Source organism: Gigantopelta aegis, chromosome 8, assembly GCF_016097555.1.
Source record: "Gigantopelta aegis isolate Gae_Host chromosome 8, Gae_host_genome, whole genome shotgun sequence".
NCBI classification, from domain to species: domain Eukaryota; kingdom Metazoa; phylum Mollusca; class Gastropoda; order Neomphalida; family Peltospiridae; genus Gigantopelta; species Gigantopelta aegis.
The window spans coordinates 49267104-49283721 of NC_054706.1; the positions used below are offsets into that span (position 1 = coordinate 49267104).

The 16618-nt window shown below is 38.9% G+C and overlaps 1 protein-coding gene across 2 annotated transcripts in view; it reads left to right on the forward strand.

Moving 5' to 3' along the window:
- The window catches only part of LOC121378456, a 44941-nt gene extending 31894 nt beyond the window's left edge, over window positions 1-13047 (forward strand). For both annotated transcript variants that reach the window (XM_041506627.1, XM_041506628.1), the window contains exon 3: window positions 11643-13047. In XM_041506627.1, coding sequence (XP_041362561.1) covers window positions 11643-12222 — 580 coding nt within the window. In that variant the 3' untranslated portion in view covers window positions 12223-13047. The remainder of the gene's footprint in view (window positions 1-11642) is intronic.
- The last annotated feature ends 3571 nt before the right edge of the window (window positions 13048-16618 follow it).

Sequence of the window (16618 nt, forward strand, 5' to 3'; positions counted from 1 at the left end):
TGAAATTTTGAATAATAACACCAAAAGCGCTTACTAACACACCTAAGGCGTAGTGGCCCCTTATGCCATATGCCTCTGGGGAAACCCATGAAAGGCGAAGCCACACGATACGAGTGCCTCATACGAGAATAGCCGATTGTGAGAAGAAAAATATTACGATTTTATTGGTTGCTATATGCACTCGTATCATGTGACGTTGTTATGAAGTGTAAAACGCTTTCTCGATGCGCGGTAAGTCTGGGATCGATCCCCGTCGGTGGGCCCATTTAGGCTATTTCTCGTTCCAGCCAGTGCCCCACAACTGGTATATCAAAGGCCGTGGTATGTACTACCCTGTTTGCCGGATGGTGCATTTAAAAGACCCCTTGCTGCTAATCGAAAAGTGCCGACAGCGGGTTTCCTCTTTCAATATCTGTGTGGTCATTAACCATAATTTGTCTGACGCCATATAACTGTAAATAAAATGTGTTGAGTGCGTCTTAAATAAAACATTTCCTCCATTTCCTTCATTGATTTGTACCGTTTTGTTTTAAGTTGTTAAATAAAACATTTCTTTCCTCTTTTTTTTTGTTATGAATATTTTGAATTCTAATCTATTGTCATTCCGTCGTGGTCTCGAGAACATGAAAACCTACTATTGTCACATGGCTACTCGTATGTTCAACAATTAGCAGTAAGGTGCGTTTCAGATGCACGTTTCCTCAGAATGGACCTCGTTTAAAGAAGCGATCTTAACGCTAAGATCACCTTAAGAGTATAAAGTTTTGGTTTTGTATCACGACACCCTAGGGCACATTGATTAATTAATCATCGGCTATAGGATGTCAAACATTTGATTATTTATGACATGGAGTCTTATAGACTACATTTTGCCATTAGAATAATGTTTTTTTGTTGTGTTTTTTTATGCACCATCTCGCAGACAGTATGGCACATACCACGGTCTTTGATATACCAGTCGTGGTGCACTGGTTGGAACAAGAAATAGCTCAATGGGCCCACCGACGGGGATCGATCCCAAACTGACCGCGCATTTAACAGGCGATTTACCACTGGGCTTCGCCCTGCCCCAATAGAGTATGAAACGTGTAATCGGAGTGGAATTCCCGCTACAGGCAAATTAGAAAGGATGTATTGTCCTGAATCCCATTATTAAGCTATCTTAGCGCTGAGATCACCTTAAGTGTATAATCCAGCCATGCAATTAAGGCGATCTTTGCACTAAGATCGCTCTGTGAAACAAGGCCCTGAGCCCCGTTCCACGAAACGATCTTAGCGCTAAGATCGCCTTAAGTGTATAAGCTAAGCTGTGCACTTAAGGTGATCTTAGCGCTAAGATAGCTCTGTAATATGGGGCCCATAGTAGGGATTTTAGAAGCTATCTTAGCGCTACGAAATCGTAAAACCATCTTAGGTTATGACGTCACTACAGCACACGCCATAGTGACGTCATAGCTTAACATGGTTGTACGATTTCGTAGAGCTAAGTTAGCTTCTAAAATATGGGCTCAAGCTGGGAAGTAGAAAAACACCTGGCAGTGATTCACTGGAACGGTCCCAACATTCTCAGAACCAAATTTTGACTGTCTTGTCCTGATATATTAGTTTAATGGTTTTTGTCGTTCAGATTTAACATACCAGTCGTAGAGCACGGAATTGAACGGGAAACTTCAGTCGGTTACCGCCTTAGTGGTTCGATCCTACGGCACATCGTACCTCACGTTCTAAAACTGAACCCAATAGCGTTCCTGTATTAGGGAGAAAGAGCTGCACATGATGTTCTATTAGTTACAAGTTTATTTTGTTTAACAACACAGCTAGAGCACATTGATCAATTAATCATTGGCTATTGGATGTCAAACATTTGGTAAATCTGACACGTAATCATCAGAGGAAACTCGCTACATTTTTTCCAAATGCAGCATGGGATCTTTTATATGCACTTTCCCACAGACAGGAAAGCACATACCACGGCCGTTGATCAGTTGTGGTTCACTGGTTGGAACGAGATAAAATCTCAATCAGTTGAATGGATCGACCGTGGGTGTCTCAGTGTGTGTGTGTGTGTGTGTGTGTGTGTGCATGTGTGTGTGTGTGTGGGTGTGTGTGTGGGTGTGTGTTCGGATTTGATGAGATCCTGCTTCCCACTAGCGGGGAGTTATGGCACGCATATGGCGAGCGATATAACGATTAACTGTCTATTGTGAGTAAGAAACAGAAAGCCACATCGACCACAGGCGGCAAAGACACTGTTTGCACGTTTTCATAAACAGGAGTGCCAGTGGCAGACCTGTAACACTGGTTCACAATTTGTGGAGCACTGATGCAGCGACTGACTTTCCTTCTTTCATTATATTTACCATAGTTTGACACCCAATAGTCGATGTATTTTTCGTGCTGTGTGTCGTTAAACATCTATTCTATTCCTCCTTTCATTCGCAGTCGGTTGAGTGCTCACCTGAGGTGCTTGCGTCGCAGGATCGAACCACCTCGGTGGATCCATTCAACTGACTTTTTTTCTCTCTCTCGTTCCAACCAGTGCACCACAACTGATCAAAGGCCGTGGCATGTGCTTTCCTGTCTGTGGGAAGGTGCATATAAAAGATCCCTTGCTTCATTAGAAAAAAATGCAGCGGGTTTCCTCTGATGGATCAGAATTAACAATAGTTTGACATCCAATAGCCGATGATTAATTAATCAATGTGTTCTGGGTATTAAATAGTTCGGTGCGACGCAAGAGCCTCAGGCGAACGTTCAACCAACTGATCTAAATCCCGCCCTAAGCAAAAATAGATATACAAGTGTACACTTAAAGGGACATTCCCGAGTTTCGCTGCATTGTAAGATGTTTCCGACTAATAACATATTTCTACGATTAAACTTACATGATAATTATATTTTCTTGTTTAGAATATCAGTGTCTGTATATTCAATGTGTTTCTGCTCGTCTTAATATTTGTAAGAAGCCCAAACTGGATTTTGTCTTCAAATAATTTCGTACGTACGAAAACAAATATATTTTAGGAAATAAAATGAAATTTAAACCAGTAGAAATATTAGAACGATCAGAAACACGTTTAATATACAGACATTGATATCTTATGCAGAAAAATATATTTGATATGTAAGTACAATTATTAAAAAGTCTCTGTTAGTCGATCACATTTAAAAATTGCAGCCAACTTTAAAGTCCGTCCCATCATTCTATTAAAATGTTTTTTTTTGTAAATAATTTTAGTTTGGTTTGACGTAAGAAGAAAAGTAAAAGTGTTTTGGGAATAACAAAGAAATACAATTTGTGTGTGCGATTTACACATCAATCGGCTCGGAAATAAATAACCTGTAGTAAATTACATGAACATGTATGAAAGAGAAATGCGATCCCTGTGGGACGGACTATAGGCATATAGGCATGACAATCCGGATAAAACAAATGAAGTCAAAATCCAGACACGTCCAAAGGCCGTGGTATGTACTGTCCCGTCCATGAGAATGTAATGTTATTGGGGTTTTTTAACAGGCGGACGTGTCGAAGTAACCACATATATACTGAAATCCATTAGAAACGCACAAGTCAGAACTGTAGTTGTAAAAAATAATGTATACGAGAAGAAAAATAAATATTTAACTGAATGTGTGTAACTTGATGCATTCTGACGGGATAAATAACTTAAAAATTGTATAGTCGGATTAGGCTTATTGTTCGTTTTCTAGCAACCTCACACGTGCGATTTAAAAATTTAACGACACCACTAGAGCACATTGATTTATTAATTATCGGCTATTGGATGCCAAACGTTTTTTTGGCAATTCTGACATATAGAGAGGAAACTCGCTACATTTTTCAATTAGTAGCAATGGATCTTTATATGCACTATCCCATAGACGGGATAGAATATACCACGGCCTTTGATATAGCAGTCGTGGTGCACTGGCTAGAACGAGAAATAGCCCAATGAACTCAACGACGGGGATTAATCTCAGACCGACCGCGCATCAGGCGGGCGTTTTACTACTAGGCTACGTCCCGCCACTGCGATAGTAACAACAACAACTGTAATTTGGGCAGTGCGTTTCCACTGGAGTTCAGTATACTTTAGACTCTAAATAGCAGTAGTTTAAAATGTGTCTAAGTGTCGTTAGACAACCTTCTATAACCTAGCGCTTTCTGTTTGCATTTACCGTAGTTTGACACCGATGTATTTTTCGTGCTTGGGTGTCGTTAAACATCTACTCTACCTACCTATCTATCTGACTTTACGATGCGGCGGTTCATCCGATGTAACTCAATACACGTAATTTGGACTGATAACGAAAATCCATATTCCGCGGATGAGCAATCGCGCACGTGGGAAGAATTTCAACTAATATTATATTGACATTAACGACTGACGACAGTTAGGGTTTATCAGGAAATAATGACATGGATTACAGGAGTACGGGAGTGCTCGGGCTTCATATCCGCTTAATAAGAATATGTTCACCCGATAATGACATAACATGGTGCATTTTATCCCTCTGTCGGTTGCAGTGGATAAAACAGTCATATTTAGGGGCGGGTCCAATAATTATTTAGGGTTATGAACGGTTTAATATATTTGTGTGTATATATACACACACACACACACACACACGCAAACACACACGCAAACACACACACACACACACACACACATATATATATATATATATATATATATATATATATATATATATATATATATATATATATATATATATATATATATATACATTCTGTATTTGTCTGTCCATTATATGATACGCATATATATATATATATATATATATATATATATATATATATATATATATATACGTATGCTATCATATAATGGACAGACAAATACAGCCTCTATGTCATTACATATATGACACTTTCTGTCTTCTAATAAAATATACCGGCGTCGTGGTTAGGCCATCGGTCTACAGGCTGGTAGGTACTGGGTTCGGATCCCAGTCAAGGCATGGGATTTTTAATCCAGATACCGACTCCAAACCCTGAGAGAGTGCTCCGCAAGGCTCAATGGGTAGGTGTAAACCACTTGCACCGATGGTATTCGAAAAACTTGGTCGCTTTCCTTTAACCACTTCTCGAAAATTCAGAATTATTAAATATTGGCTGAAAATATTAAATACTAACAACTGTATTTTAAAGAGCTGCTACGAATTATTATTAGATGATATCAATCTCCCTAGATTTAATTGGGCAAATTCTGTGAAAAATATTCTACTAGAAGTAGGCCTTCCTCACATATGGGATAGCCAACAGGTCGAAAATAAAACTTCTTTCTTATTCACAGTTAAACAACGTTTAGAGGATCACTTCATCCAGGATTGTAACAGAATAATTGATTCGTCATCTAAAGGATTCTTATATCAACATCTAAATCCTACTCATAATGTCAAGAACTATCTAAAAAAACGCCTTGAATTTGTATACAGCAAACTGATTACCAAAATACGATTATCTGACCATTGCCTTTGTATTGAAGTCGGGAGACGCCAAAATACCCCAAGAGAAAACAGATTATGTACACTATGTGATAATGAAACAATCGAAGACGAATTCCATTTTATTCTGAGTTGTCCTTTTTACCATGATCTAAGAATAAATTACATAAAGAAATACTTCTACGTCAGACCTTCCGTGTTTAAGTTAATCAAACTATTGAACTCGGAAAATATAAAAACTTTAAACAATCTTGGAAAATATTTATACAAGGCTTTTCTAAGAAGGGAAATGTTCATTAAAAATTAATATATTATGTTTACCCTCCTATTGACATTTTATATACTCTATTCATGTAATTTTGATTGTTAAATATCACACTATGTATATATGCACAACTGTTACTATGATAATAATATTGATGTTTATGTCGCGCCTATAGCCAGGATGGCTTTGGATAATAAAGAATACAGAATACAGACCAGTGATCCATAACTGGTTCAACAAAGGCCATGATTTGTGCTATCCTGCCTGTGGGAAGCGCAAATAAAAGATCCCTTGCTGCTAATCGGAAAGAGTAGCCCATGTAGTGGCGACAGCGGGTTTCCTCTCAAAATCTGTGTGGTCCTTAACTATATGTCTGGCGCCATATAACCGTAAATAAAATGTGTTGAGTGCGTCGTTAAATAAAACATTTCTTTCTTTCTTTCTAATAAAATAGGGTTTAATACAAATGACAATTAAGAATTGAACGTTATATTTTTGACGTTCATGCGATGATAAACATAAGTGGGTAAAACGGTTTTGGTGTTTATCATCGCATGAACGTAAAAATATAACGTTCAATTCTTATAATTCCAAATGCATTAATATTGCCATTATAAAAAAACTATATTAAAAAACCCAATCGAACACAATGATTTACAACTGTATCAATACACAAATATGGGAATTCCCTTAGAAAGTTACATTCGGTTTTTCCCGTCAAATCTCCCGATTCATTAAATTGATTTACATAACGTTTTATAAATTTTAATTTTCTGAATCAAATGTGGATAAAACGTTATAAAATTTAAAATAACAGACCATCAACTGATAACGCAAACATTTTTTTTGATGAATTTCTAACTAATTAACATGAGGGAGACGTCAAATTATTTAGAAGATTTATCTACTACCTATATTAAAATTGCAGTTGTCAAAAGTAGAATTAGTGAAAATGAATGTGAAGACTGACTTGAAAGGGATAAAGTTGTTTCAGTGTTACTGTGTGTGTGGGATTTCAGAGGAAGTTTGTGATTGTGTGATATTATTCTCGGAAAGGACAGGTTGCGGAATTGTGCACGATGGCATATATGTTTTCGCGCGTGTAAGTTGTCGGTTTGGTGTTTTTGTCAAATGTGACAGAGCTGCGCTCATGTCTGTCTTTTGATTTGTTGAACATTCTCTGCTATAACTTCTAATAGAAGCTTCGTTTTTGTGGCCTGTCATATACATTATGTGTCTCAGTTCAAAACCGGAGTCGTTTAAAGCTTGAATTGTCACCGTCACTCACAGTGCAGACGACCTTAAGGATAAAAATAGAAACGGGGATTCCGTTGTTTACCGAAAAAGTGCAGTTTTCACGTTCATGGAAGAATGAACGTTGTTGTTTTTTTAGATCACGTGATAGCATTTTAGCCAATCAAGACGCCTATTACAAAACAATAATTATAAAGTGGAATTATTTTACTATTATCGGTTGTGAAAAAATTTTTACATTTTCTTCTCCAACGTATTCGTCTTTGTAGAAATTAAGTGGACGCACTAGGGTACTAAAATTGTTGGGGGGAGTCTTATTTAAGCCACCCTCTGGGTCCGCTCCCGATAATAAGTATTAAGTAATAATATATTTGGAAATCCGCATTATTTTCATAATCTCTTTTTAATAATATTTAAGTGTTATATGGATGTTCGCAGTAGATTGCAAAGTCATATCGAATATGTTAACGTGCAGTAAGGATAATTGGAAATATAATAATATAATGTAGTCATAGAAGTAATCACATTTTCTCTTATTAAATATACCGGCCTCGGTGGCGTCGTGGCAGGTCATCGATCTACAGGCTGGTAGGTACTGGGTTCGGATCCCAGTCAAGGCATGGCATTTTTAATCCAGATACCGACTCCAAACCCTGAGTGAGTGCTCCGCAAGGCTCAATGGGTAGGTGTAAACCACTTGCACCGACCAGTGATCCATAACTGGTTCAACAAAGGCCATGGTTTGTGCTATCCTGCCTGTGGGAAGCGCAAATAAAAGATCCCTTGCTGCTAATCGGAAGAGTAGCCCATGTAGTGGCGACAGCGGGTTTTCTCTTAGAATCTGTGTGGTCCTTAACCATATGTCTGACGCCATATAACCGTAAATAAAATGTGTTGAGTGCGTCGTTAAATAAAACATTTGTTTCTTTTTCTTATTAAATACTAAGCCGAACTGTATATACACCCAGGGCCCAATTTCACAGAACATCGTAAGCCTAGCGTAAACATAAATCTACGACTAAACCGCAATTCTTATTGTGGTTATAGTACAACATATTATACTGATGGAAAGAAATAAAGGATCACACAGATAGCACCAAGACATAATGGCTGTATCAAAAATCAGTTCATATAGTGAGAAGTTGACTGGGAACATATATATGCAGCACATTCCATATTACAGACATTCAATCCCACATTACAACTTGGTATGAAATACAGACATTACTACGCTAGTAGTGAATTAAATTTGGTCTACAAATTGATGTGTTCCCTTATTTCTTTCCATCATTATATAAACATGTAGTTAGAACTACACATATTTCATTTCCTTTCTTCGTTAAAATGCTCCATCTTCCGTAATGATGTAATTTTCTTCGTCAAATAGATGCCGGACACTTGTAAATGTATGCCCGGTATAACTGCTAGTCACAGACGTAAACTTACGATGTTTTGTGAAACTGGCCCCAGAGGCGGGATGTAGCTTACTAGGTAGAAAGCTCGCCTGAGATGGCTGCATCGTAGGATCGAATCCCTTGAGTGGATCAATTGTCTGATGTTTTTTTTTTTTTTTAAACTCCCAACCAGTATCCCACGATAGGTATATCAAAAGCCGTTGTATGCCCTGTCTTGTCTGATAAAAGGTCCCTTGCTGCCAATAGAAAAAAAAAAACTGTAATGGGTTTTCATTGAAGACTTCAAAAATCAAAATTACCGAATGTTTAACATCCAATAGCTAGTGATTAATAAATCAATATGCTCTAGTGCTGTCGTTAAACAAAACAGACATTAACTTGTAACTTTCATATAGACCCTGGCTGTATTAAGCGCACACGAGATGCACGTGCATGAGCGTAGGAAGGAGCTAACAAGTGTGTGTGTGTGTGTGTGTGTGTGTGTGTGCACATTTTTATGTTTACACAGTTTTACACTATTATAAAGCAAATATAAAGCAAAATATCTGAAAGGTGGGGGGCACTTGCCCCCCCCCCCCCCCGTCGCTTCCTACGCCAGTGATGTCGTGTTACGTAACAACCAATACGTGATTTATGCAGCAAGTTGACACGTTTGTATATCACACTAAAGTTTGTTAAAGTTAGTTTTGTTTAACGACAACACAAAAGGACATTGATTAATTAATCATCGGCTATTGGATGTCAGACATTTGGTAATTCTGACACGTAATGCAGTAAGTGTGCACTTTCATATATATCATATTAAAGTACCACGATACTGGTACACACTTTTTCTAGATATATCAGTTATCCTTCCATCACTACCCACTGTACTGATCTATACTGTGAGGCATAAATAATGCAATAGGTATTTCACTGATATATATATACACATATGTTTAGTTTGAGCACATCAAAACTTAGGAAGAAATAGAGAATAATACATGAGTGGCCGTTAGATGTGTTTATCGTGTTTTAAAATGTATCTAACGAGTGAAAGCCAGTTTGATACGTTTTTCAACAACGAATTGTAAGATAAATGGTGTCTAACGGGCACGAATGTATTATTCTATTTCTCACATATCCTCAAAAGTCAGGTTTTAAGCAAATTTTAACATCTTTTTCGACTAAAAGTTGTACGAGAACGAGAACGAGAAAGAGATTTACGTGCACATTCAGAGCAAGCTGTTGTAGCACACGCCTATCCTGGTCACAGGGACCGGCCTTGGCCGGTTCCCTCTGTCCAGGACAGGAAAGAGTTGGGGGCGGGTTAGAGAAGGGAGTACTAAAAGTTGTTTACAGCCCTTTCTTTTGTAGCTAACGCTAACTTACGCGTCACGGACAAATGATTGTCAGGTTAACTATACGACCGTGCTGGGTTTTGTTTTTCATTGGATGTATGGCATTGGTGACCTGGTCATCATCTAGGAGCAGCCAGTCGTATGTCTTGAAATTGTTAACACACGTACGTGTGTAAACACGTATGTGTTATCAGAAATAACGAATGATGTTCTCACCAACGGGTGTGTAAGAAACACGACGTACCCAGTCTTCCTGTTGAGGTGCAAGCTAATAACAACAACAACAGATTAATGACGTAGGTTTTCAGAGTATTCCTGTTCTGGACGAATGGGGAATTCGATCGGTAAGCATCACGGAATTCCTCATTCTTACCTTGAAAGGATAAAGATGATAACCTACGTCATTAACCTGTTCCAAAGATACTTCAGAGCATCCGTGATTCATACCCGTAGTTAACTGCAAGGAAAAGGGGAAAGGGAACTCTATTAACGTGCCCATATCCTTGAAGGTTCAGGCACGCCGACCACGGATCCAGCCTCTGACATAGCCGCTCCGCAAGGCTCAGTGGGTAGGTGTAAACCACTTGCACCGACCAGTGATCCATAACTGGTTCAACAAAGACCATGGTTTGTGCTATCCTGCCTGTGGGAAGCGCCAATAAAAGATCCCTTGCTGCTAATCGGAAAGAGTAGCCCATGAAGTGGCGACAGCGGGTTTCCTCTCAAAATCTGTGTGGTCCTTAACCATATGTCTGACGCCATATAACCGTAAATAAAATGTGTTGCGTGCGTCGTTAAATAAAACATTTCTTTCTGACATAGCCAGTGGGTGGTTCTAGGGCAAGGGGGGGGGGGGGAGGGGAAGGGGGAGTTAACTGCAAGTCTTCTGAGGATATCTGGCCTGGTTCTTATACCATTTTAGAGTCTAGACTCAAAACTAATTGAGTGTGACTCAACACCATGGCAACGCCATACAGATTCTATGTATGTGAGGTCATTACAGAGGTTAGCCTGGTGCTTATGTAACTTTTGGTGTCTGAACTCAAGACTAATATAGTTCGAGACTTTATCGCATCCGTGTGACGTCATTTGAGATTGATTGTTTGACACCCAATAGCCGATGTATTTTTTGTGCTGGAGTGTCGTTAAACATTCATTCTTTCATGCATTCACTCATTCATTCATTCATTCATTCATTCATTTTTGAGATTGATTATAGCACGGCCCTGTTATTACTTTGCAATCGAATTATCTAGACGTATGGAATAGGGTGGGGTATCAAAAAGACAAAAATGGCGAAAAAATGCGCATTCTTCGGGGGAAAAGACTAAATTTTGTAGTGCAGATGCTTCTGATATTTTTGCTTTTTTAATTACTTGAGGTGGACACCTCACCTATCATCTTATATAAAACTAGTTGCGTTTCAAGTTTTACAACCCAACAATGAATTAAGGGAACACAAGATCATTTATTACTTATACATCCAGAAGGGGGTGGGTGGTGGTGGGGTCAAATACAGTTCACTATTTTTGTTTACAAACTCAAGCTAACTCAAATCAAACTACCGTAGTCCTTTTTAAAATAATTTTGTGACCCCCCCCCCCCCTCCCCCGCAACACATTTACAACATCCTGGGTCTGCTCTTACAGGCCTCTGAAAAGTTAAAAGTTGGGTAACCCAAATATGGGTAACCCAAATATGGGTAACCCAAATGTCTTCCAGGTAACCCATTTCATAATATGAACAATGACAAACGATAATGCAAAATACTTTTAATGTCGTGATTTTTTTGGCGAGAACGAAAAATGGGTTACGCAAAACTATACTTGCGCGAACGATGTATGAGCGAAACGATCGTTTTCAGACTTAAATACAGTCGAATTTTTTATATTGCAGGGAGAAAATTCGGGCCGATGACTCGATATATTCTGTCAACTTCTTCCCGCCTGTTCCCCTGACTGGGGCACACTCAATCAGTTTGGTAACCCGCATTGTGGCAGCTAGCGACGACAATAGCGATTACGAAACAGACAGCTATGACGACATGGAATTCTACGATGACGAAGAAGAAGACAATGATGACGTAACGTTGAACGTGAGGTCACAAGGTGGCAGCACGTTGCCGGAAGTCGAGGGGGAAGGATATGGAGTGGACAGATTTAACAATATCTGGAGAGGAACCAGTGGGCAGAATTCCGTGGAGATTTCAAGTGTGTTGTCTCAGGTAGGAGTGGAATCGGACTCGGTTTCGGAACTGTATGACGAAACGGATGAGACGGGAAAGGTTTGTAGTGATACAAGTCAAGGACGAATTAGTGGTGATAGTTCTGTTGTTTTAACAAGTGAACAGTCATCTCTGCCAGACAATGGTCTTCAAAGGACGCAAAGATATCAATGGTCAAATGACAGAGATTCAGGCAAAGTAAACGAACAGTGGTATAAAGAGGAGCCTGCTGTAACAAAGTTTAATTCATGATCTTTTTCTCTCTCTTTTTTTTTTTTTTTTTTTTTGAAGGGGCTATTCAAATATTACGTCACGCTTGAGGGTTGGGTGGGTGTAGGTCCAAATGTTATGTAGCGTTACAGGTGGTGATTGGGTGTACTGAACAGCGTTATGTAACGCTTTTCTTTCTGTTTTTTTTTAATTTCTAAAATCTTCTTGTTTTCTTTTTTCATAAACGCTCTGTCACGGCGACAAGGTTTAAAGTTGATAGTTATAGGTATACACAAAATAATGATTATAAATCGAGTTGAAATGCGTATCTGCGCTTTCCCAAATCGCAGAAGAATGTGTTAAAATTATATGACACTCATCACACGACTTCGTTGTGAATGGGAGAGGGGCACAGGGGCGGCACAGTGTAAAAAATAGTGGTACGGCTCGTGGTTGCCAGACTCGCCTTTCAAATTACTTGTAAGGACATTTTCACAGATGTAACAAATATACACCCCCCCCCCCCCCCCCCCCCCCCCCACCCCCCACACACACACACAAAGCGAAAAGTGGTACGGCCATGGCCGTCTCTGGGCATCTCCAAGCGTTACGGGGGATGGGTGGGTGGGGTGTATGGTCTAACGTTACGGAACGTTACAGGGTGAGGGAGGGTGTCTAATTTTGATAAAAATAGCGTTACGTAATATTTGAACGGCCTCAAAGACAGAAATAATAAAACCAACCATGACAACATGTGCCTACATTTATTATTAGTTTTGTTTCACTGTATTTATCTCTTTGAATGTTTTTTCGTTGTTTATTTACATAGTTTTTTTTTATTTTATATATATACATGTATTTATTTTTGTTTTTATCTTTTTTGTTAGTTATTCATATAAATAAATTAGTATGTACTGAACAAACGTACATTTCTCTTTTTTATTGTTACTTCCTTGTTTTTTCTTTATTCTGCGAACTAATAGTTCATAAACATGTAGAGTAAAAATGAGGTCCATATACTGTTTAGCATTTTCAGGATTAAGCAAATAACATTTTGGAATACAATGACAAATGTCGATTATTCTTTATGCCCTGAAATGTCCGCAAAACCTCCAATTCTTTTGGACAACCTTACGAAACCATGGCTACATAACATGCTGAAACATCAAAGTATAATGGTCCACCATCTTGAATTTGAAAATGGACTCTGTATTGTATGTTAAAGAGCCAGTTAAAGAGTTTGATGGACTAGCGTCACTCAGCTGAAAGCTTAAAGTCAGTGATTTTCTTAATGCCATACTCCGTATAACCTAACCAAAATTGTAAATAATATTATACTATTGTCGCCATCTTGGATTTACAATTTGTTTTCACATCTGCATCATGATTTCACACCAACGGAGCAGAGCCGGATTTAAACCTTGGGGGGCCCGGGGTAGGGGCTCTGGGCACTTCAGGTTCGGGGGCCCCTCAACATAGAAATTAAATTACATGACAAATAAACAAATTAACTAATTTTATAATTATTACCTTTTTTTTTTATAAAGGAAGTCCTTAGTTTGGTGGTGGTGGTGGTGGTGGGGGCTCTGGCAGGGGAGCCCGGGGCAACTGCCCCCTTTCCCCACTTATAAATCCGGCACTGCAACAGACATCTGTGTATGTTAAACCATCCACTCATAATTCTTATTCGTCTGATACATGTGCAACCGATTCAAGCTTAGACAATTCAGTTCAGTTTAACTCACCAACCATAAGTTTGTGGTCTCTGAAACAAAATATAATGGAAAGGGACACATTACGGGGTTACTCCGATGTTCATATACAGCAGGATAGCAATGCACTACTTTTCATTTCGCATGCTCTAGCTAAGAACTAACGGGTGTGGGTAACAGACTGGAACCTGTATCCGTTCCCTGGTACTTATTGTCTGAATATGAATTTTGACCTTTCACAAAAAACAAAACAAAAAAAAACAAATTAAATTCAAAAATATTTTGTGTAGATTTTATTTCTTTTTCGCTTCACAAAGAGTATTGGATCCAGAATCGTGTCGTATGTGTCGAGTCACGAGTCACGAGTCTAGATCCATCACTTCCGAGCCACGAGTCACGAGTCTAGATCCATCACTTCCGACTCGCGGGCTTACTCTGGGTCCGTCATTGCCGAGTCACTGACTCTCCCTGGATCCATCACTGCCGAGTCAAAAGTCTTGATCCGTCACTGCCGAGTTCTTGTGAAACCACGCAATTCGAGTTTCAGAACCACCAACTGACTGTTATGGATATTCTCTCGGCCACTGGTCATCGACGGTCAGTTCTCTGTTCAACACGCATCTGGTAAGTGTTAGTGATTAATATTTAACTTGACGTATACAGGCTGTAGGATACAATCGATATGTGCCAATACAATTCATGTATCTATCAATTTCTCCAATCGATGGTGGGGCCAGGGGTAGCTGAATTGCAACAAGTGTCATCTGACTGATATATCAAAGACTCGTGGTACGTGTTGTTCTGCCCCGTGCTGTTTTTCCACAGTAACAGCTTATGTGACGGGAGCGGGTTTCCTTTCGCACTAATTGAATCACATATTTGTTTTTAGCTAGGTCAATCGTATGAAAGGAAAAAGTTTTTAAAAAATTGTTTAATGACACCACTAGAGAACATTGATTTAGTAATCGGCTAATGGATGTGAAACATTTGATAATTCCAACATATAGTCTTAGAGAGGAAACCCGCTACATTTCCCAATTAGTCAGGTCAGGTCAGAATGTTTAACATGCACATTCCGAACAAGCTGTTGTAGCGCACGCTCCCCTCCCCATTAGTAGCAAGGGATATGCACCATCCCACAGACAAGATCGCACATACCACGGCCTTTGATATACCAATCGTTGTGCACTGACTGAAGCGAGAAATAGCCCAAATGGGGAAATAGCCCACCGACAAGGATCGATCTCAAACTGAGCGCACATCAAGCATGCGCTTTATCACTGGGATACGTCCCGAACCCTATGAAGAGGAAAGACATATGACCTCAGATCACAGTTATTTTCCTGGAAATTTGTCCGCGCAAGTAGTCTGCTGTTTGACTATGTGGCAACTATTTGACTGAAGTTGACTGAAGTTGACAAGGGAGAGGGTGTAGTTTGTAAACGTGTAACTTGTTGATATTGAAGACTTGTTTGTGGTAATTCTGGCCCATGTCAAAGTAGTGCTTTTTGTGTAAAATGGGTATACTCCTGCCATGTTTAGTTGGTGTGTTTGTTTAAATCAATATCCTGGGAGAAAGAGCTGGATAACAGGGGTTGACCTTTTCAGGGTATACTTCCCCCCAGGCAGGCAAAGGTACATACACAAATCCATAGGCCTTCTGATATTAATAAAAATGTTATAGCCACTAACGCTACATATAGCGTAATTAATTGTGGTATGTGGCCATATTGATTTAACGATGCCTCAGCACATTTTAAAACTACATGTACCTCGTTTTGATTAGGTCGACACATGGTCGAGAGAAAGAGGAAACGGAAAACTGCTGCGGCTACGTAGACCACTCCTAACGATATATTATATGTTCAGTCTCCCGTAGACAGAATAGTACATACCACGGTCTTTGGTGTACCAGTTGTGGGATAATGGTTGGACAAAAAGAAAAGAAAAGAAAAATATTGTACATCGCATCTCGGACGTGTGTTATACAATTGAATTACATCTCGCCCCCTTTATAATACATTTGTAAATGCCCGTCTAATAAGCTGTGGTGGGATTTGTGTGTTTTTGTGTGTTTTTGTTGGTTTTTTAGGGGTTTTTTGTTCTAGGTTTTTTTTTTTTTGTATTTTTTTTTTTTTGTATGTGTTTGTGTGCATGTTTTAATGTTGATGACATTCTTGCGTATTATTTATTTACCAATCTAAATTCACGGCAAGCGTGCAAACACAATACCCTGGAGGACAAAAGCACGTTTCAAAGCATGTTTGTAATGGCGTCGCTAGGCACTGCCACGTGTTTCAGTCAGCGTTTTGTTTGCCGGTGCTTTGAACGTCTGTTTTGCTCTTGCAGAAAAAAAGATGTTTGACATTTACCGTAAAGCAGAAAATGTTCCGTTAATGTCTAGACAAACATTTTGTATTGTGCTATATTATATACACAAACGCCTTTAGTATTTAAAGCATTAATAATAAGCTGATTTCTGTTTGAAAATTTATTTTGCATTTAGGGTATGAGCAGGCTTAAATCCGTTTAATAATTAACCATTTAAAATTAAGTCACTTTTTTTATTATTAATATTATTTTTTTTAATTATATTTTTTTTAAAGTTTATTAACCTCAGAAACAAGTTTGGTGGTGTCATTTTATTAGCAGCAAATACTCTTTTTATGTTTTATCTCACAGACAGGGCAGCACATACCAAGAACTTCAACATACCAGTCGTGGGG